General features: G+C 37.5%; 2 protein-coding genes across 3 annotated transcripts; one reads left to right on the forward strand and one right to left on the reverse strand.

Moving 5' to 3' along the window:
* Positions 1-2,778: 2,778 nt before the first annotated feature.
* On the reverse strand, positions 2,779-14,573 carry LOC145501873 (V-type proton ATPase subunit C 1-B-like). The gene is made up of 15 exons (XM_081481260.1): positions 14,451-14,573; positions 12,765-12,832; positions 12,129-12,180; positions 11,929-11,962; positions 11,203-11,297; positions 10,706-10,797; positions 10,234-10,332; positions 9,910-9,978; positions 8,588-8,680; positions 7,206-7,299; positions 6,778-6,843; positions 6,602-6,633; positions 5,540-5,579; positions 5,019-5,117; positions 2,779-3,558 (listed from the first exon to the last, which is right to left on the reverse strand). The coding sequence occupies exons 1-15, from the start codon at positions 14,571-14,573 to the stop codon at positions 3,469-3,471; spliced, it is 1,146 nt and encodes a 381-aa protein (XP_081337386.1). The 3' UTR covers positions 2,779-3,468.
* Positions 14,574-14,744: 171 nt separating this feature from the next.
* LOC145501886 (MOB kinase activator-like 3) lies at positions 14,745-21,075 on the forward strand. Of its 2 annotated transcripts, XM_081481277.1 has the most exons (9): positions 14,745-14,894; positions 15,094-15,159; positions 15,303-15,387; positions 16,252-16,345; positions 16,679-16,742; positions 17,305-17,374; positions 19,122-19,237; positions 19,585-19,671; positions 20,530-21,075. In XM_081481277.1, the coding sequence occupies exons 1-9, from the start codon at positions 14,823-14,825 to the stop codon at positions 20,557-20,559; spliced, it is 684 nt and encodes a 227-aa protein (XP_081337403.1). In that variant the 5' UTR covers positions 14,745-14,822; the 3' UTR covers positions 20,560-21,075. The 2 variants fall into 2 exon arrangements, with proteins under 2 accessions (XP_081337403.1, XP_081337402.1); XM_081481276.1 differs by lacking the exon at positions 20,530-21,075 and having other exon boundaries at positions 14,813-14,894; positions 19,585-20,371.
* Positions 21,076-21,122: the final 47 nt, after the last annotated feature.

The raw sequence follows: 21,122 nt of genomic DNA on the forward strand, positions 1-21,122 counted from the left end.
TTAAAGGCATTGTGAAGGGCTTTTGTTGGTGATCTTATCGAGAATGATAAAAAAAATAGGCTTCTTCTAAAAAACATACCCAATTCAAGACTATGGCACAAAAACCAGACCCTTATTTATCACCAAAATGGCTAAAAACCATACCCTTTGGGGCCGCACATATCTATATAGCCAATATCCGGGAGTATTCCCCAGAGGTGTAAAACAGGGAAAATACGTGGCGCTTTGTTCCTTTTAGAAGTTGAATAAAAAACGTAAAAAAAACATGGGAAAGAAATCGCTTTTTTTCCTCTGTAAAATTTCCTCGCCCAATCTCCGCTCAAGTTGTCGTTAGCATGGAAACTTTGACAAATGGTGTTGGCTTTCATGCACACGTAATTATGTTCCCTATACAAGGAAATTGAGCAATGACTTTTCTTATCTAGTTGTCCTCAGCTATTGCCTGATTGGAGATTAATTGTATTGAAAGAAACTGATCAGAACCGATCAAGTTCAGGGAAATAAAGGTGGACAGCTGCAAGAATAAAGAAAGAGATTGATGGTTTTCATGGGTGGGTTGGAAGGTCTTATCATCGACATTTTACGGTATTTCATTTATCGCCAGGAGATCACTGCAGTCAACATAACGTTACGACAATTAAGAGGCTTATTTGAGAAAGGTCCACTGAAATACAGGACACTGAGAAACTGAGCACGTCAGGTTTTAAGCACACATTAGCGCATGCGCGTACACAACGTAAGAGAATTTCCTCAAGCTAAGCTCGACAGCGAAATAAATGCTCGTTTTCTCTTAAACGAGCACGGTGACCCCCACTTTTTAATGCATAAATTTAAATTATCGAGGTTATCTACAATATATCTCGATTTGAAGAAAAGTTGAAAATTCTGCTTAAAAATATTTTGATTTTAATGCTGTAAATGAACACGTCTAAGAACACCGTAACTCCTGTTTAACAAACATGGTTAAAAATGTAAGTTCAGGGTCTATTTTGTTTAACTTCTCTAATAAATTAATCCAATAAGTGCTTTTCTTAGAATTTTTAGTGCCCGTTTTTGCTAACTAACTATGGTTAAGTAATGACTACCTGGTCGGTTGCAAAGGTGCTATAAAGGCCATCCATGTTGTGCAAAAGCGAGCACGGTGAACCCTATTTTTTATTGCATTTTTCTAATATATATAACATGATTACTAACTGGATGAGGTTGAAGAATTTTTTAATACTCCTTCTTTTCACGTGGAATCACCTTAAGCAAAGCCGGTCAGCAATACCAAATATCAAACAAACTTTCATTTAACCGAAAATGGCACATTCTCTGCGAAGTGTCATTACTTGTTTCACTTGTTGTTAAAAACCATTGAACATTTGCATTGGCGACGAAGAATCGTAGTTAATCCTTTCCACCACAACAGTAGTGGCCGCGTGCGCGACGGCTAGAGAGCGCTTTTCGCCAAAGCTTGCGGCCATTTTTTTCCTATGTGTTATGTGCGACGGTTTAAGAAAAGAAGCAGCTTCTCACTGAGCTTGACTGATCGAGGTACGGTCGCAACATATCTTACACGTTGAGAGTCCCCATTACTCTATCTTTGATAACAGCGTTATTTTCCAAAATCTTGATTTTCTTTATCGTTGCAAAAAAATTGTCTATGTTGCTGAACGCGCGGAGGCTACAATCCTGGTCACAAGTGTTGGAACAGTTCACGGCAGATGACTTCACAGGTAGCCTCTCAAGACCAAGACCGCGTAAGCCCCCCTGCCACCCTTCCCCCCGTCAATGTTGATAAAAATCTTGGAAAAAAAAAACCTTGACAATAGCTTCAGAATAGCCGTTTCAAGAATTGTTCGCCTCCCAGAGCAGTATTCTCCAACTAAAGTGACGATAAGATAGATATTCACGTCTTATTCCAATAATAACAATTTTTCAGCAATCACGTTCGGTTCCAACACAACTGTCTAACCACTTTTTCCTTTTCAAACACATCCGATATAGTCTTCAAGAAGAATAGCTTCATTTTCTTTCAACATTGCTAGGGGGAGGGGGTCAATTATACTTGCCTCTATTCTTTTTTTTTCTATAGCTTTAAGGACGTAGTTGAAATCGTGGGTTTTAGCGCGCAAAAGGGGAGGTGCCCCAACAACTTGTGGCCAGGATTGTAGGTACATTCAGGCCGTGACGGAGTATGTCACTGAACTATAGAGCGCACATCAACGCCAGCTGACCAGCCCTACCGACAGCGCAGGACATTTTACTTTACATTATGTATACCGTTCACTACTCCCTCATGCTGATCAGCATGCGTCGTCCTCTCTGACGATGGTATTCTTTTGCCTTTGCCGTACAGCCCAGTAGTAAATAGACCAATTTCGATATATCAAAATTCAGCCGAAAACAATGGACGAATACGAGGTTCTAGGAAACAAATAGAGTTTGTGGGGTTTATTCTCCAGAGCCTCGTGCTGAGGTCTATTGTGTTAAGCTGATTTTTTAAAATATATCGAAATTGGTCTATTGTCACCAAAAATGTCTGTCTGTCGGTCGGTCGGTCGTGTATTTCATGTAGTGTACCTGGTAAACAATGAGAAAAAGCAAACCAAGAAGAAAGAGACTGCAGGCGTGTTTTGCTTCGGTTACCAGTCAAGCCTAATTTCTCGTCTGTTGTTTCGCGAGGCATCATCTTTCTCATCCGAACAACAGCAAAACTAACAACTTCAGTAACAACAACAATAACGCACTTTATGTAAGCAATACAAACAAACAAATAAACAAACGAACAGAATGTTCTTACTCGTCTACTTATCAATTTTATTTCATACTCACGTCGCTAAAATATGCATGACCTTACATGCTGATAAATTACTAAATTATCAAGAAGAGGATGGACATAAGTCCCGGCCAGTGCTACCTATTGAGATATCTGGAGAACGATCATGCAAAACGACTTTCTAAATGTTGTATGAATGTTTACGCGCCGATGGAAAAAAAATACTGAAATTCTAATTTCCCTCATTCACTGTTATACATTTGCTTGACCGTCAGTTGTGAGAATCCAGGTAATCCACAAACTTCATTTTCATCAACTGTCTTTTACAACAATGCATCATCACCATTTTTGTATGAACAAAAACAGAAAAGGAAGTAGAAGCATTTTTTATGTAGAATACTGATCGATAAAATGTACACAGACTAGATCAATCCAACCGCAGTTAGCGGCAAACGAGAAGACAATCTCGCTCACTTATCTCGTTATTGTATTTACACTTCAATATTATCTTAGTATAATTCTGCAGGTAGATTAGTATTGTCAACATCACTTAACCGAACTGACAAATTATCTGAGAACCATTTCCCACGAGCCAAACAGTCAGTCTCTCGCTGTATAATAAAAATTACAATTGACATCCCGTGTGAAATTTGCCTGAAATTAATTAATTCATATTAAAACGTTCATCATCTATTCTCTGTCTTTCTCTACCGTTCAATTAGGTCTAATTTTATTTGATAGAAAACGTACGGATAATATTCTTGCTGAGACAAACTGAGCCCTGGGATGTCGAGATTCTGTAAGAAGAAGAAAAAAACAAGCATCGGGTTAGAAGCCAATAATGTTAAAAAAATATGTGCTCAAATGCTGTTGTTTACAGTGGGGTCAATGCTCTTAACTACACCTGGCTACATGTAGTTCACAGGCATGCCACTTAAAGGGGCTCAGTCACGGTTTACGCATATTGAAAAGTTACGCCTCAATTTTTCAAATTCGTCATTTGAAATCCGTGTCAATCTTCTCCATCCTTGGCCATCCTTGTTCCTTATGGTTTACCATTACCTCTTTGGTGCTTTTCTATCTTATTAAACTGCTATTTTCAGGTTTCCTACCATTTAAAGGTAATTTTGTACGTGGCCCAAATAACTCAAAATACCGTGACTGAGCTCCTTTAAACTGAAAGAAACAGTTACATTCCAAAAATCCCAACTGGCGTGAGGTACACCGCTTGGCTATTTAAAAGCATGACCGGGGAGTTGAAACTGCAGTCTACCGAGAAACAACTCCAGCTTAGTGATCCGAGTGGGACATAAACCCACGACTGACTTCGGATTTCAAGTCCGCTGCCATAATCACTCGGCCATTCTGCCTCCTCTTATGACAAACTGCTTGACATTCGAGTCTGGTAAGTCACTAAAACCACTTCTTTTTGCTGCTGATATAACAGTGCACCCTTGAGAGAAGTCTTCAAGTCTAACTTGCTCCGTTTTTCATCCGTGGACGATGAAAAATAAAACCCAGTTCCGGTTTTATTGTGCGCATGCGTTCGAGTTAAATAACGATTTCGAAAAATACGTAAAGAGAGTAACCGCTGAGTCTAAGACTAGCGCGCCTTCCAATTTCTTGACAGGCAAATAATTGACAATTACTGGACACGAAGTTGAGCAAAACATCGTGATTTGTCAGTGGCGAGCAGATCAATTATTTGCCGAAGTCGACGGCTGAGGAAAATAATTGAACTGCGAGACACTGACAAATCACGATATTTTACGACAACCGAGTTCAATAATTGTTTTATCATTTGATCACCAAGTTTGTTTTCATATATTAAATCTCTCTGACAGCTCAGGGAAGCGATTTGCTATTGCTAAATTAAGAGCGTGGTTACAATTACGCATAAGTAGGATATGGTATTTTCAGCAAAACACAATTAGACGGTTTGCGCATGAACAGACCATTATTTGTAGACAATTATTTGCATGTCATGTGGTGGGCTCTGGGCCAATGAAAAGAAAGAAAAAATGCATCGAATGATAATGGCATATCTTGTGTACTCTCAGCTCGTTTCACCGCACTGAGAGTAACTGAGATTCCGGAAGAAAGCTCCTGACCAAATTTTATGATCTACCCTCACTGACTCCTGTTGCCAGTTCGTTTGATGCAGCCTCTACTTTATGTCTCATTTGCTGTACTTTACAAGCACAGGGGTACTTCGTTGTTCGTTAAGAAAGTACAAACAATTAAAAGTAATACATACGTGAGCGTCATACATGGTGGAACTAAAGCCTTGGTTATCAAGATGCTGATAACACGAGTCGAGCATGTCTTTTATCTTCTTATGTGACTTCTTGGAAGGCTGCGAGGGTAGAGAAAACATCAATAAATCCTAGTGATGTAATGTGATGTTGCTGGCGAGAATCTTGAAGCAGGCTTCAAGAATAACAAATTTTATTTGACTGGGAGGGTCCATTGTTGCCATTTTGGCTCAACTGTGTTTGCGTTGACTCAAATAATATCTTTAAAATGACCAGCAAGTGCCGGAAGACCGGCACGACCCAGCTTCGGAAAGCTTTAATGATGTGCTCTGTGCCTTAAGGGCGTAAAAGTACTCCGTGCATGTCAAATAATCAAATAGTCACGCGCAAAGTGTGCAAGCAACGTCTACTAGGTCACGCAACACTCACACGATCGTGAATCGTAATAAAGGTAACATAAAATGTGCTATTTTGCTGGATTTTTCATCTGCATTAATATGAAGTAAAATTGTACATTTTATACCTCTAGAAGCATAGCTTGGAAGTTTACCGGGAGGCCATATCTGTAAAAAAAAGAAAAATTTAGAGCTTATTGCATAGTTTGCATCACCACAATAATGGAAGTCCAACACGCGTAAAACTGGACCCAAAAAATTCCATACTGATTACGTATCTGCCAAGCATCTCTGATTGGCTGTTTTTTGCGAGCGCGAAAATAACTAAACAAGAGCAATCAGAGTGGCAACCAGAGTGTGCGTAGCACGTCATTCTATTTAGCGCGCAGTAATAGTGCAAACATTAGACCACTTTCGAGTCAACATTGCAGCGAGGCTTAGAGGACACAAACAAAGGAAATTGAATGAACAAGTTTATTCATTTCTTTTGTTTGTGTCGTCTAGGCCTGACTATCAAACTGAATTTTAATATATCGAATGTGGCCTATTGCCGCTTTTCATGTGACGTCATCATTTTCCAAAATAAGAAATTACCAATCCTTCTGAAGTTTTAGTTTCATCAGATGTAAGACCCTCTAATAACTTGATGTTTTGCAGCGTTTCAGCTCGACAGGGTTCTCATTATGTAATAGAGCACGTTTGAATTTCCAAGTTTATGCGTTGTGTGACATTAAAATGGCGGCCCGATAAGGCTCTCGAGTAGTCAAAAAAGTTGAGTTATTGCTCAAGTTTTTGCTAACTAAACAGTTGTTGCTCTAGCAGAAGTATTAATTTCAATGTGTCAGAGCTACAGAGTAATAACTTTTCGTTTCAATAGCGAAACTCGACGACAGATGTTTCTGTTACTTTACGGCCGCCATGTTCGTGTCCCTCCGAGGGGCACAAACATGGCGACTTCATACAAAGCTCTATAAATTTGAGTGAAACACTTCTCCGAAAAACGAGAGAATGAAAAACTGCACAGACCTAAATCTTGGCGAGGTTGTTTATATATCAATCATATTTCATATCCCAGCTTCTTGACTTAGTTTATTGAATGATTATGATTTTTATTTTTGATGGCGTGACACTGCAAACCAGCCATATACTAAAATTGATTTAGAAGATTCAACATTTGAATTCGAGCTTACCTTAACACTGACTCCACAAACACACGAAGGGCCTGAACAAATAAAATGAGGAAATTAATTTCTTACAATGTAACAGCAGCACGAGAAAATGACACTTTTTTCAAATTGTATGAACTTGTTCACAAACTCCAGCCGAACGATTAACTGGCAAGTGTAATTTGGTAAAAACTCTGTACCTTGACATGAATCCACGCAATGAATGAATCACTAAAGTTCACTCTTAGCCACCTCACGAGAGGACCCTGAAATGGAATTCAAATAAAAAAAATTTATGAGTTAAATGATATACAAAATGTAACACACTTTATTGCATTTCAGGTCACTTCCAAATGATAGATAAAGTGAACCAGTTTGTTTGGTAAATCACGTGGAATGCGGTCGAACCAATTAGAGAGAAGCTGTCATCTACACGACCAATCGGGTTAAAGAACAAAACAATCAATCATTAGTTACTTTTCTTTTACCGCGCTCTGTGTTGCCAGACGCGGGGAGTTTACGGTGTTGTGATTTGGCGAAATGTTTACTGTTACTAAGATCAACCAATTCACAATCCAAAATATCTGACAAATATTATTATCAACAGAGGAAACTTATTTTAACTTACAAATTGTTTTTTCCTGTCGGATTCCAGTTTTGTGATTTCGTTTTTTCCTGCTTCCAGAGCCTGTTCATCATATACAAACTCACGAACTAAAAACCTAAAAAAAATAACAAGATAAACTTCAAAACAGAGAACACACAAAAATCATAAAGTAAACATAAAATGCACAGAGAGATTCTGCTTTGACATGGTAACTCTGAAAAAGGCTATTTGAAAGTTTTACCTTCGGAAGAAAGCAAGAAAAACTTTTTAACTCAAAACCTTTGTGATACCAGTGGACTGTTTTCCCTATTATTATTATCATTATTATTATTAATCCCTATTATAGGAGGAAAGGGTTAAATTTGATATTTTAGACATGTGGAATTCACCAGTGTACATGTACTTAGCACTGCTTTGTATCTAATGTTTGCGACTTTTTAACACATGGCTTAGGCTTTGGTGATCTAACAAGCTGTAGTATGAACAAGTGACCAGGGTCGAGCCGTTAAAAGGTTGGATAACAAGTTTTTTCACTGGAAATACCACACCACCATCCAGTTGTAAACATACTACACTGTAGATTGAATTTCTTCAACGAGATTTGAAGTTTTTATCTTTTCACAGTAAATGGTTTGAACCCAGGAGTATCAGTAGTTCTATACACTATACAAACTGTTTTTATCTTTTATTAACAAAATACAAAACTGCAGTTGTGCGCACGCTAGCCGCCAGATACAAGTAGTGTATAGCATTATCCAACCTTTAATCAAACAAGTCTAACAGTAGAGCCTGTGTCACAGCTGCCCTCGCCATACAAGAAAATCGGAGAGATCATCTGTGTGTTGCTGTTGATAATTTCCAATCTTTTTCTTTCACTGAAGGCGGCTGTGATACAGGCTACTAAGAGTATTTCTAGTCCTCACTACATGTACATTGTGGATGGGATGCTAGTCCAATAGAGCCCCCTCCCAGACAAGTATATCTTGTCCGGTGACCCTAAGCAGTTCACCAATTGCACAACACAATGAAGAAACCAGGGGCCCATTTCTCGAAAGCCGCAGAAACTTTTCAGGCCAGTAAAGCCATTTTTATAAATTTTTAGTTCATCTGTATCTAAAAACGGAGAAGTGCATACGCCTGAAACTTCTTGTATGAAGGGAACCTCTGTTCATTTTAAGAATAAGTGAATAAAACAGCTCTGTAATCATAAGATTTGAGATTTTGCTTTTGCTTTCCGGGTGTGAAAACGTTTCGGAACCTTCAAGAACAGGCCCCATGATTGAACCTCAAGTCCAATGTATTAACTGTTAGACCACTTGTAACCGAGTTGTACTGTAGTGTTAAAAGTACATAAATAAAGTGATTCATTAACTCTGACTTCTTGGACCATCAATGCAACTTACTTCTTGTCTCTTGCATGAAGTTTGAACTCATCCACCACTTTCTTGAACAAGGTGACAGTAAACAAACCGTGTTCATTATCTTCAAAAACTAATCTACAAAACAACAACATAAAACATGTCATTTGTGATAATTGGTGTTGACATGAATTAGTATTGTGACGAAATCAAGCAGAGAAGGCTCATGGTTAGTACATTTGCAAAAAGAGACAGTTGAGAAACTTGTGACATTCTACGGTCAGCTTTGCCACTAGCACTTTTTTATTTTATTTAAAAATGTCTTTCGTTCTAGCTTCATTACAGAAACTAATTAAGGACACCTATCTAAAAATATTATTACATACAATATCAAATCTAAAGATAATCTATCTAAAAGATACATTATTAAATACAAATTCTAAAATGAATAAAAGTCCCTCCCAGTATTTTTGCAGGATCTACCACAAGTATGATAACAACTAATTAGATCAAATAAATGACAATCCTTGCAATTATTACTTAAAACATTTCTAAGGTCTAACTTTCTCACTTTACTTTTAGAGGCATACAAGGTTTCAATCATGTTAGTAGATTTTGGGAGCTTAGACCAAATAAACGGACCCATATATCTTAACTGTGTCTCCCAGAGGTAATGGTATTCTATCTATTGTAGGCATGGAAAAATGGTCTTTATTCCTAAGGCTATAATTACTCATGTTACAACTAAATAGTTCTGAAATATATGTTGGAACCAAATTGTTCTTAGTCTTAAACATTAACTAAAGATAGCAATATCTTGGAGTCTGCGGTTACGTAAAGATAGAAGATAAGCTTTCTTTAAAATTCTTTAAAATTCTTCACTTTAGGATAAGGTTTATTTTGTTTGTTTTAGCGTTGTGTGAATAGCGTTATCTGATTTATCTTGCATTCTGTTGTTTATATATCAACCTTAAAACCCCAAAGGTGGTGCCACTGCGTTTGGCTGGGGGTACACAGTCCCTATTTTTCCTCATAAGAGGTTTTTGGGTTTATGTGTCCAGCTTTGGCACAATCATGTAAGATATTTTTTGATGTATCTTTTATCCACTTTGCTGGAACCTTATTGTGTCAAAAAAACATCTTGGTCCTGGCAGACCAATGTGCCCATGCCTCATAACCTTTGAGAGTGTTTGCTTGGGCAGTGAAGGCAAAATAATGAAAATCAATTGATGCAACAACAGTATAACTACAAGGATAGTGAAGGCATAACTTGATCATGATTTAAATTTCATTTTATGTTCAAGTTTGATTTATAATTGATTTCTTTCAAATAAATGATTTACATGGTAAGAGTAACCTATACCAACCGTGATGATTCCGGAACAACCATATCTGTTAGTTTCCAATATGCCTTCTGCCATTCACTGTACAGGGCCCTATATCATGTGGCAACATTAAACCAGTGTTACTGACAGTAAGTACGTGTAGTGTGACATCAGAATTAAACGATAAAAGCCTAGTACAGTTATACTTAACACAGTTAATACTGTCTTACATTTTTATCAGACAAGAAACTATGGACAACATGTAGATCAGTCTCACACTGGATTAAAATGGTCCACATATAAATGATTAACAAAGAAATGAAAAGAGAAACTTGTTTTTTCTAAGAGCAAGTGACATGCATGTACCTTGGGACAACCACTAACTGAGTGGTGAGGTATTCAGAGTCCAAAACAAAATCTTCCTTTTTCACCAGGTCACCAAGATTTCTTGTGAGAAGGCTTCCCCTATGGCAAAAAAAAAAATGTTTCCATTAGTAAATAACTGAGGACTAAGTACACCGAGAATACCACAGATTCAATGAGCAAACAAACAAAAAGTAGCCCAATTTTTCCTTAGTGTCCTTGCCTTCATCTCTATACTTTATTTCTTTTCAACAGAAAAGGTAGCATTCATGAGCACTCCTATACAGATGCACAATCTATCAAATGAATGCAACCACACAAAAACAGATATTCTTACAGGTACTTAAAATAATAATTATTTTAAGTACCTGTAAGAATATCTGTTTTTGTGTGGTTGCGTTCATTTGATAGATTGTGTATCTGTAGGGGTCGAGTGCTCATGAAAGCTAAATTCTGCATTACATGATAGACTTACGTAGCTTTTCTCTCCAAGGAAGCCAGAGTGCCTCTGATTGTGTTGTACGTAGATGCCTTGGTCTTCAGGTCATGCTCAATCTGTGTCACTTGCTACATTGTAAAATGATAAAATCAGTCACAAAAATGCATTAACCAAATTAGAATTTAAGCATATGAAATCAAGATTTTTACAGACTGCATTGTTAGGCATGTACAGAAAACATTGACATAAAGACATGTAGACATGTAACTATTTTATTTCAGTCCATAATTACAGTGGCATTGACGGAAACATGTAGAGAGCAAAGGAACAGTTTAAATTGCTACCACTTAGAATTTCACCACGTTTTACAGTAAAGTTCCCAGTCTACTTGGTGACTAATGAAGGAAGAAGCCAGTACAATTAAGAAAATTAACTCAGTTTGATGAGGCACAGGCCTTCACAGTCTACTGTGAATGTTTCCACTGAAGAGTATTGACATACAGCTGTAAGAATGTTCAATAATTTCTGCATACCTTGCTGATGATTTCTGTCAAGTTCCTCAGTGACTGTTTGATGGGATATTTAGCAGAATCCCACTGAAACTTGGTTACAAAGTTTGACAGGTCCTCTGTGAAATTGTAACAGTCTTTCAGTCTTGGACTGTGCACTCCATTAAATCTTAATAATACAACACTCACTTTCTTTAAGGTAAAGACTGCATACAAGCCAAGTGGCCAATCAGGCCAGCGCTTATCTCCGGTTTCTATAACATGAATCGACTAGGAGTATTTCCACTCTCCCCTGAATGGGATGCTAGTCTATTGCAGGGTTACCCCCAGAATTAAATTCGCCGGTACCCATTTATAATACACCTGGGTGGAAAGAGGCACTGTGAGAGTAAAGCGTCTTGCCCAAGAACACAATACAATATCCCCGTCCAGGGCTCAAACTTAGACCACTCGATCCAGAGACAAGCGCACCAACCATGAGGCCACCATACCTCCTTTCTTTAAGACAGACATTAATCAAAGACAATTTTGGTTGAAATTTTTCACTAGGTTTTCATTTTTAAACTAGTTTTCTTGATTAGTAATGCCACAGTGCCATTCAAAGTGATCTCAAATTTCGAGAAAACCCATTTTACATTACAAAGTGAAATACTGTACAGGTACAAATGTATGTGCATTCTGGCATCTACAAATTAGCTTTTCAAACAAGCATCAGTAGCCTTCATGTACATGCATGTCTATCGTACTTACGGCCATTTGCAAGCAGATTTTCTCTCACTCTGTCCTGAAAGAAGCAAAGAGTATATTCAACACAAATTCATGTGCATGAACATTAAACATAACAGTAACAATGATTATTATTTTAGGTCACATAAATTTACACATGAGGACATTAAGAGAGTGTATTAGCCTACTGACAGTGATTAATCTGAAGAGATCTTAGTACACACCTGATGCTCCTCTAACACATCAACCATGTAGTGAGCTAACTTTCGAGTGACACTGCAAATAAGGAAATAACAACAAAACAATGTTAAGTCCCTGTCATGCCAGATGTGCAAATATCCCAGAGTACATCCTAAATCAAGTAACATGAAGTTAACTGTAATATACACGTAGACAGTAGAAGGAGTATATTTAAGTAATCTCCTTGATGGAATTCTAGTCCATTGTAAGGGTTACAAAAAATTCACCAGACAAGGGTCCTTATCATTTCCATCTTTGCAGTGAGAGGCATTGTGAGAGTATTAAGCTCATTAATTTATTTATAAGTGTCTTGCCCAAGAACACCACATAGTGGACATAGCCAGCCGTGAGGACTCTAACCCAGATCCTCTATCCCAAGTCCCTTCAATCTACCACCAGGCTTGGGAACTTCCCTATTTGTCTAGTAAAATATAAACATCATATCAAATTTATAGTCCTGTAAACAGGTTTCACCATATGTTGTTACAGAAAATATCCATACCCCTCTCACGGAAGGTTTTTATAATTTCAATCTCACAACTCTCTAAAAAAAATTCCAGTTTAGCTTCATAATATCCTTTAAAACCTTCTGATGTATCTTTGTGTACATATATGTGTACCTTTCAACAAATCCATCCAATTTCCCCAGATCATCTGACAGCCCAACAAGTGTATCCAAGGTTCCCACCTGCCAATAAATAACAACAGTACTGCTGAAGAAGTACATGGAAGTTAAAGCCCGTACACACTGGGGGATATGACACAAGGACATGAAGCAGGGATGTGTCGCAGCGACAGTTTTTGCAACAGCGACTGACCGTGTTTAGACATATAGACATATAGACATAGACATGGTCTATTTTACTTGGTCGCACACTTACATAATGGTAATGGTACTTCCCATAGACTTGACAGGCAGAGTCTACAGGATGCACCAGCTAGTTTACAGGTGTACCAAGAAAACAAACTAACAATGTGAAAATGTGCAAATGGGAATAAATATTAAACTAAACTAAGTAAGATTATATAACTACTATAAAATATCTAAAAATGTTTTTGGGGAAAAAGTTATGTTGCAGGGACAAAATTGCATTTGCATGAAATTCAGCTGGGTTGAATTCTTGTATCACGAAGAATGAATGAAGAATGAATTCAATTTTCAACGTCGCATTCTTTGCACTACTTTTGCAAAATGTCCTGTTTACAACATAGAAATGAACCACTATCTGCTTCACAGAGATGTTCTCTCCATTTTTTTCTTTCGGGGAGGGTGGTAGTGACACAGGCTACCAAATTGTGGGATCTATTTATTTAGTAATTAAAGGGGGAATGTCATAAAGGCTACTAACTGGAAACACACCATGAGAGAAAATTTGCATATGTAGCAGTTATAAGTGCAAGTTAGGCAATTATCAAAATAAAGCTAAGTAACATAAATTCAGGCTTGGACAGAATGCAAGTGCAACAATTCCTGGGTTCAAATTCAAGGTTGAATGTTTTTGGTTGTTTGCTGTTTTTTCAGGCTTTATTTACATAACTGCCTAAGTTGTGTTCATATCTGCAATGACCTCTCATGTTGCCTACTGTAATTGTACGTATTTTCTCCTGCAGTTCAAATACAGGAGCAATTACAGAATACCCAGCCACTTCATTTACATGTGCCGGTGTGCTTTCAAGAACGAGGTATATAACAATAGTTGCTATTCTTATTCAATGAGATGCTAATAAGTGGCCGGGTATTCTGTAGTTTAGCCCAAATACAAAATGACATTCACTAGCTTTAGTTCACCATCCATGGATATGATAGCTCTGTGGGTAGAGCACTGAACCAGGATCACAGTGTAAAGGTAATGGGTTTGAAGCCTGTTGGAGCCTTATTTTGTTTTTCAGGCTTTATTTTTGCAACTGCCTACGTTGTTTTCATACACTGAACATGTACAATGTACAAGTCATGTAACTATATTTTAACTCCACGAGATCAGCAAAGTTAAAACTTGTTCAATTTCATATGAAACGTTTAGTACAAACGTCATTTTAAAACAGAAGCAAACGGAGAAGCTAAGTGAGAACAAACTCGTGAATAATGCCATCACAGAGAGTAAGCTACAACTTATTAGCTTACATCATGTAAACTAACTATCGAATTGCGAGTTCTAGAACAAGAACATTTGATCATAAATCTCGCGTAAAATTAAGGGTTTTTGAGTTGCCTGTGGCTTACAAAGAAACAAATGTACTTAATGTTATCGTAGCTAGGTTTTTTATTGAAATAATACTATGATTTATGTGATCAGATCATCACCAACCTTAAGCTCCGGAAGTTGAAGTTGGAAGACCGGAGTGAGACCGCTCATCTTGCCTTTGAGGTTTGTATACGTTTGTTGTGGTGTTTTATCACCGGGAGCTGAAATAAGCCAATACTCTGCCATCCTGTCAGCTAGTCTTATCAAAAATCTAAGCTGTTAATGCTAACATGAACGTGTTTTTCGTACGAATCTCCGAAGACTTAACCAACACCGATCTATCACTATTTTCCCAACTTGAGCGCATGACTGTCACGTGCACGAACGCTGGCTCATCCTATCGCCGGCGACTTATCGATTTCATTGGAATGGCTTCTTCTAAAATCGATTGATGATTCGAACTTGCCTTTATATGGTCAAGGGGACTTCCGTTTCATGCGAAAAGTCAAAGTATATTATTCCTCAATGGCTGCGAAGGGTCTTTCTCACTTCTTTCAAAAGGACAAGGTAGATAAAACTGCCACTAGATTTGTTTGTTCCGTTGTTACAGTTGGAAGTACGACAAATTAACTTCGTTTCCGCATGATAATTGTTTGTTTTGCTTGTCACTGTATGGTTGTACAACATTTATAAGTAGGTATCTGTAGGAATCCTTACACAATTTGCCTATCAAAGTCGCTATCATTGACTTTGTGTTATCTTCCAGACCTTTCGTCCGAAAAGGAAGTTGGAAGAAGGAACATTACGTTACGAACTACACAAGCAGTCCAAGGTACCGTGTATAAAACATAGAAATTAAATACACTCAGCCATTCATAGTTTGTGTCGATCTTCATGATTATTTTATCAATCGTTTTGACGCGCTGAAGCCGTGTAAAACTAACTTACATTCTTGATGTCGTTTGCCTTTTCAAGGCCTCGCTTCATTCCGGCATCAATCTGAAAGCATGCGTGAAACTCCCAGCTGACGAGGATCTCAATGACTGGGTGGCCGTGCACAGTAAGATTAAAATCACAGCTCTCTAATCAGACTGAACATCTTAAAACGTAATCCACCCAGTCTTAAATTACAACTGTGGGAAGTTTACCGACTCCTGTTAACAAAATGGCGCCTGATTACTTTCTTAGCTTCTTGAGATACATGTACAGAGTACGCATTCGTAATGATCTGATTTCATGTAGTTGTACCACTGTTGTAAGATAAGCTGATTTAAATCACTGACGAGCTCCTTTAGATAACAGATGGCGAGGAAGATAAGTTTCAGTTTATCGATTAAAGTGCTTTCTGGATAAATGTATTTAAGATTTTTTGAATTTGATTTTGCCTTGGGGCTGACATATAGCTGTACTGTTGCTGCTGATCAATGTTAGCCCATGGTTAGATTTCTGGTTTTCATTTTTTATTTTATTTTATTTCATTTTATTTTATTTTATGTTTTTGGTTTTCAATATGAAGTTTGATCAATACCTCCTAAAAATAGATGCCCTCTTTCCAGACATGTCCACCCCTGTCAGACTTCAAACATTGTCTTTTTTACTCACATACACTGCCTAAGGGCAACTAAGAGTTTTAATTGATTTTTCCTAGTTAGGGAGCTTAATGTTACTGTAATTTTATGGTGTATCCCTGCAGCTCCCCACCCTGCTCTCTCCCCACTAGGGTAAATCAGTTGGAGATGTAGAGATTTTGGCATTGACATATACATGTACATCATATAACAAACTAGACTTGTTTTCCCTTCCTTATAGAGTAAAACCACTCTTGAAAACAAGTCATTCCACTACAGACAGGGTGCTTAATTTGCAATATAATGTAATTGAATCATGCACAATTTACACTCGTCTGTATCTGTATTTAATGCAGTTGTGGATTTCTTTAACCGCATTAACTTGATATATGGTGCAATTGCTGAAGTCTGCACAGAGGAGAGCTGTCCCACCATGTCTGGAGGAAAGAGGTTTGTTTTAATTAACTATGTATAAGTAGCATTTAATTTTTTTCCTGAGACTAAGCATATCCATTGAAGTACATACCTGATATGCAAGATCCATGTTCTGATTAATAGACTAGCATGCAAAAACATAGCAATAGTAGTGTCTGTCTTTGATGGAGGCCAGGCCTGCAGTCCTACCTCTCCCCCACCCCCCCTCCCCCCCCCTCCCCCCAATTGATACTGTATACCAGTACTTTACTGAAGAGGGGTGGGAGTGATAAGTTAATTATAAAATATTTTTGTGTACAGTATCAACATGTGTTAACTAATGACATTGTGAATACGTTGTTCTTTAAGGTACGAGTATCACTGGTGTGATGGAGACAGATACAAGAAACCAACATCAGTTCCTGCACAAGAGGTATGGAATTATCAAAACTTATTATCCATGATTGTGTGAGTTGCTCAAAATTTTCGCCGAGCCTTGTTTATGCAAGCAACCTCCTCTAAAACCTCTATTACATCTCCATGCTGGTTTTCTGTGGGTATTTTCTTTTTTTTTTTTTTTTTTTTTTTTTTTTTCATCTTTTACTTTGCAAATTCTTTTCTGAGTGATTAGAAAATTTTCACATAGTTTGCAGGTAGGTCTTAGGGGTGAAATATGCTGCTAGTCCAGTCCATGATATCTGTAAGGGTTATTGTCTCTGTCCTTGTTATAAACTAAGGTCACTATAATTGGACATTTCAGTCCCTGCTTAGTTATGACTCCAAGATTACAACACGAAAGGATAGACATGTACATACTCATTGTATGTACATATCCCCTATAATTGGTAATTCTCATTTTAATTTTTTGTTTGTCAGTTCATTTGTCATATTTTGAAGTCACTTAGGATTTCGTCTTTTCTCCCGAAAATTTTTAAAGTTGCTCATCGTGTTATTTTTTTGGTTTGTTTACATTTGGTGTGTTTGTACTTTAACAGTATATCTCCCTGCTGATGGATTGGGTTGAAAGTCAAATTAACAATGAGGACATATTTCCGATTGATAAAGGTACAGATTGGGCATGTTATTATGATATCAAAGGGTCTCTTCAGGAAGCAGCTTGGCCTACAATGTTGGACATGTAACCTGAAGGTGCTGGAGTTAAAATCCTCCTCCCAGCTACTTATGAACTGGAATTCCTAACTGTGTGTTGTGTTTTAATGGAATGTTTGTTTTAACTGCCTAGTCTGAAATGCAATCAACTACTATAAAGACATGTATAAATCAGTAATGTGTAGTTCCAGAAAATATCCATACCTCCCCCACAGAAGGGATTTTTTCTGAGACCCTCCCCCCCCCCCACCCCTCTGGAAATTCCAATTAAACTTGATACATTTCTTTAAATTTTTTGGTCTTAGAGAACCCCCACCCTCCAGGAAATTCCAATCCCTTCTGTGGGGGGAGTATGGATATTTTCTGGTACTGCACAATTTTTATTAATTAGACAGTAACTTAAAATACTGGTAGTCACATTCCATTTTGGTAATGCAGTTAGCATAAAAAATAGCGAATAATTCAGGGATGTTAAGGGCCCATTAACCGATCTTTTTGAGCCATTGCTAGGGAAAATTTAGTCTCATATAACCTCATCATTTTTAGTTAGTTCAGAGTTATTTCATGTGTTTTAACTTTTTCCTGATCAGTAACACTAGTGATGATGTCATCAGGCCACGCCCATGGTCATGTGACTAATAAAGAAAAAAATGCAAAGGCTCCCAGGCAAATTACTTTCCCGGGATTTTTTTCATTGATGTAGTGTTTTAATTTAAATCCTCATTACGCTATGCATCGATTTTGTTTAATTTCTAAAAGGTCAGATTTTGAGAGCATTTCAAAATATTGAAAAATTCGTAATTTTCTGAAAAAAGCATGATTTCGAAAAAGGAATGCATAGCTATGTTGCCAATGTTGGCTTTAATCGAAATTCGTCAAAAAAGGCTGAATTTAATGAAAAACCACGTTTCCTTTAGCATTTAAAGAAACCAGAAGTGCGCCCGATATCTATTGGAAGTTACCCTATCAGTGCGTGCGCAATTTACACTACCAGCACACTTCGGTAAGATCAAACAAAGCCATGCGGAGTTAGTTTTTCTCTTTCTGTTGCTCTTGTTTTTCTGTCTTTCTCTTATTTTGTCTTTGTTTGTACCTTTTTTACTTTGCATTTTGCGAAACACAAAGAAAAACGTGTAAAATGTAAGCGAATTTGCAAGTTTTTGAGTTGTTTTTATTTCCTGCGCTCAGGCTGATGTAAGTCACCGGAAGTGAAATTTCACCTCCTTAGCAATGCGCGCGAGCGCGCACATGAATCGGTTAATGGGCCCTTAAGCTTAGAGAACACTTAGCTTAACTGGCTCAAACAAGCCTACCCAGCTTTTCACACCTTCAAGGCAGCTCCAGTCCAGAGTTTACATTTTAATTAGTCTTTGGTTCTGTGAGAGATTATGGCTGGATTTAAGTTTTCTTTCAGCCAGTGAAATAAGTCCATATGTGGCCCTTAACAACATCCCTGATGACCAGTACTTTGTTTCTTTACCTTTGAATTATTGTGAGCAGAAAGCTACATGTATGTGTAACTATGAGGTCTTTTCATGCATAATTTTCTGCTCTTTTCCTGGCATGACACAATGTAGGTATGCAATGCGTCCAAAAACATAAAGTTGTCTCCCTTTGTTGCATTAATTGCGCCACACATAATTACAGTTACTGTATTAAATACAAGGTAATCAGTTGACCTGTCCTTTTTAATCCTTTTCAGATGTTCCCTTTCCCAAAACATTTCTTCCCACTGCCAAGAAGATCTTAACAAGACTTTTCAGAGTGTTTGTTCATGTTTACATCCATCACTTTGACAAAATACAATCTCTAGGAGCTGTAAGTATCAACCATGAATCCAAGTACTCTTAGAAGCACACTGTAAGAACTTGAAGATAGCTTTGAACAAGATCTTAAAGATTCTTTATTTATTTAATAATTACATGTATCTGTGTGAAGTAAGAAAGTGAAAACTAAGCTTAGTCAGAATATAATTATTACACAATTGGTTTGTCTGTTGATTGGTCCATTTGTTGGTTTTTCATTTTGTTATTTACACCTCCATAACACAGACACTCAGCTTTTCTGTCCCATTTTGTGTCCATATTAAAGATTGGACTGAAATTTTTATGAAGGATGTTAAGATGCGTTTTGATAGAATTTTATTGTTTTGTGTTGCATTCCAGGAAGCACACGTGAACCAGTGTTACAAGCATTTTTATTACTTTGTCACTGAGCTTAACCTTGTTGAGAGGAAAGAGCTTGAGCCCCTTGTAAGTCAGTTATTACAGGTAGTACCTATATGCCTTTGCACCACCCCTTGGTGGCATAATGCAGATCACCTTTCACGGAAAGTTAACTGCATATTTCACACTTCTTGATCCTGCACCTTTTATCTTCCACCCCATCAATTATCAAACAAAAAGTACAAGTTGAGACAATTATGGATGACAAGTAGCTGCATGTACATGTTACTACAAATCACGGTTCATGGCTGTTTAGCAGCAAACTTTTCACAAGGATGAAAGCAGCCACTGTCTTTTCTCATTTCATGCATCAATTCAAATATTTGCAACGATACTTTTTACCACCCTCTCTTCCATTGTTGTTATTCCAGTGACACTACTTCATAGAGCATTTGTTTGGGAGGGAGAGGTGAGATGTGGTGGGGGTTGGAATCTGATCATGATCTGTCAAAAATCTGAGATGGAGGAAATAATACAAGTAAAAGCAGCCAAGTAAACTTAGATGTTTCAATTTTCCAAGAGGGCCTTCGATTCCATCTCATCCCCTTAGGGTTCTAAGGTGTGCATAATCTGGGGCAGATAGAGCATTTTAGAGAAGGGGTTGCGAGATTTTTGAGAAGTGGGTGTGAGAAGGGGATGCGAGATTTCTAAGGGATGCACCGGACCCCCTACAGGGGTCCAGGGCATCCTCATCCTTAAAATTGAGGTCCTCAACTGAACCCCCCCCCCCCCCCCCTGCTGAACCCCTAGATCTGCCCCAGATAATCCTGGCACAACTGGCACAGCTCCCTGTTTTTGAAGAACTTGGGTCTTCCCCTATCAAGACTGTATGCTTGCATAGCAAGATTGAGAAGTGTGTTAATGGAAGTATTTTTTTCCATACAGAAAACAATGACCCAGAAGCTGTGTTGTTGACAGCAGGACTGATATTTGTGATTTCAATGGTAGTTTGTTTGTAAATACATGTAGAATGATCACTCTTTTCCAGTTGTAGCAGTAATTTTGTCTTGCTTGAAATATTTAATGAATTTCGCTCTTATTGTAAAGATGACTTCTTTATATGCATGCATATTTTCATATATAATCTATTATCAATTGATAAATTTATACAGTTTTGGTAGTTGTTTATAAGGAACGAAGAATTATTGAAAAAAAAAAAACCTAACAAACCATAAAGAAATAGCTTTCGTTTAAAAATGTCTAAGCACAAATGGTGAGAGTTTTGTTACCATTTCAATGTTTTTATAAAAGAGAATTTTGTCATGATTTTTCAAATTGTGGCTGAACTGCCAATGGAACCTTGTCAATGGTAGTTTAAATGAATAAAACTTCTCTCCATTTCTATTTAAGGAAGCTCACGTTATTGTTGTAGATTTAATTATAGAAACACTCCATGATTGAAAAATAAATGGGAACGGTTTTCAAACTGGATACCTAACTTTATCTATTAATTAATTTTTTTTTTTCTTCTGCTCTGC

This window comes from Orbicella franksi, chromosome 10, assembly GCF_964199315.1.
Source record: "Orbicella franksi chromosome 10, jaOrbFran1.1, whole genome shotgun sequence".
Classification (NCBI taxonomy): domain Eukaryota; kingdom Metazoa; phylum Cnidaria; class Anthozoa; order Scleractinia; family Merulinidae; genus Orbicella; species Orbicella franksi.

Coding starts and splice junctions, on each gene's coding strand:
- LOC145501873 (XM_081481260.1), bottom strand. CDS start 14,573: ATGGCAGAGTATTGGCTTATTTCAGCTCCCGGTGATAAAACACCACAA. Junction 12,833..14,450: donor TTCAACTTCCGGAGCTTAAG/GTTGGTGATGAT, acceptor ATTTATTGGCAG/GTGGGAACCTTGGATACACT. Junction 6,634..6,777: donor TTGCGTGGATTCATGTCAAG/GTACAGAGTTTT, acceptor TTATTTGTTCAG/GCCCTTCGTGTGTTTGTGGA.
- LOC145501886 (XM_081481276.1), top strand. CDS start 14,823: ATGCGAAAAGTCAAAGTATATTATTCCTCAATGGCTGCGAAGGGTCTT. Junction 16,743..17,304: donor CATCAGTTCCTGCACAAGAG/GTATGGAATTAT, acceptor GTACTTTAACAG/TATATCTCCCTGCTGATGGA. Junction 19,238..19,584: donor AAATACAATCTCTAGGAGCT/GTAAGTATCAAC, acceptor GTTGCATTCCAG/GAAGCACACGTGAACCAGTG.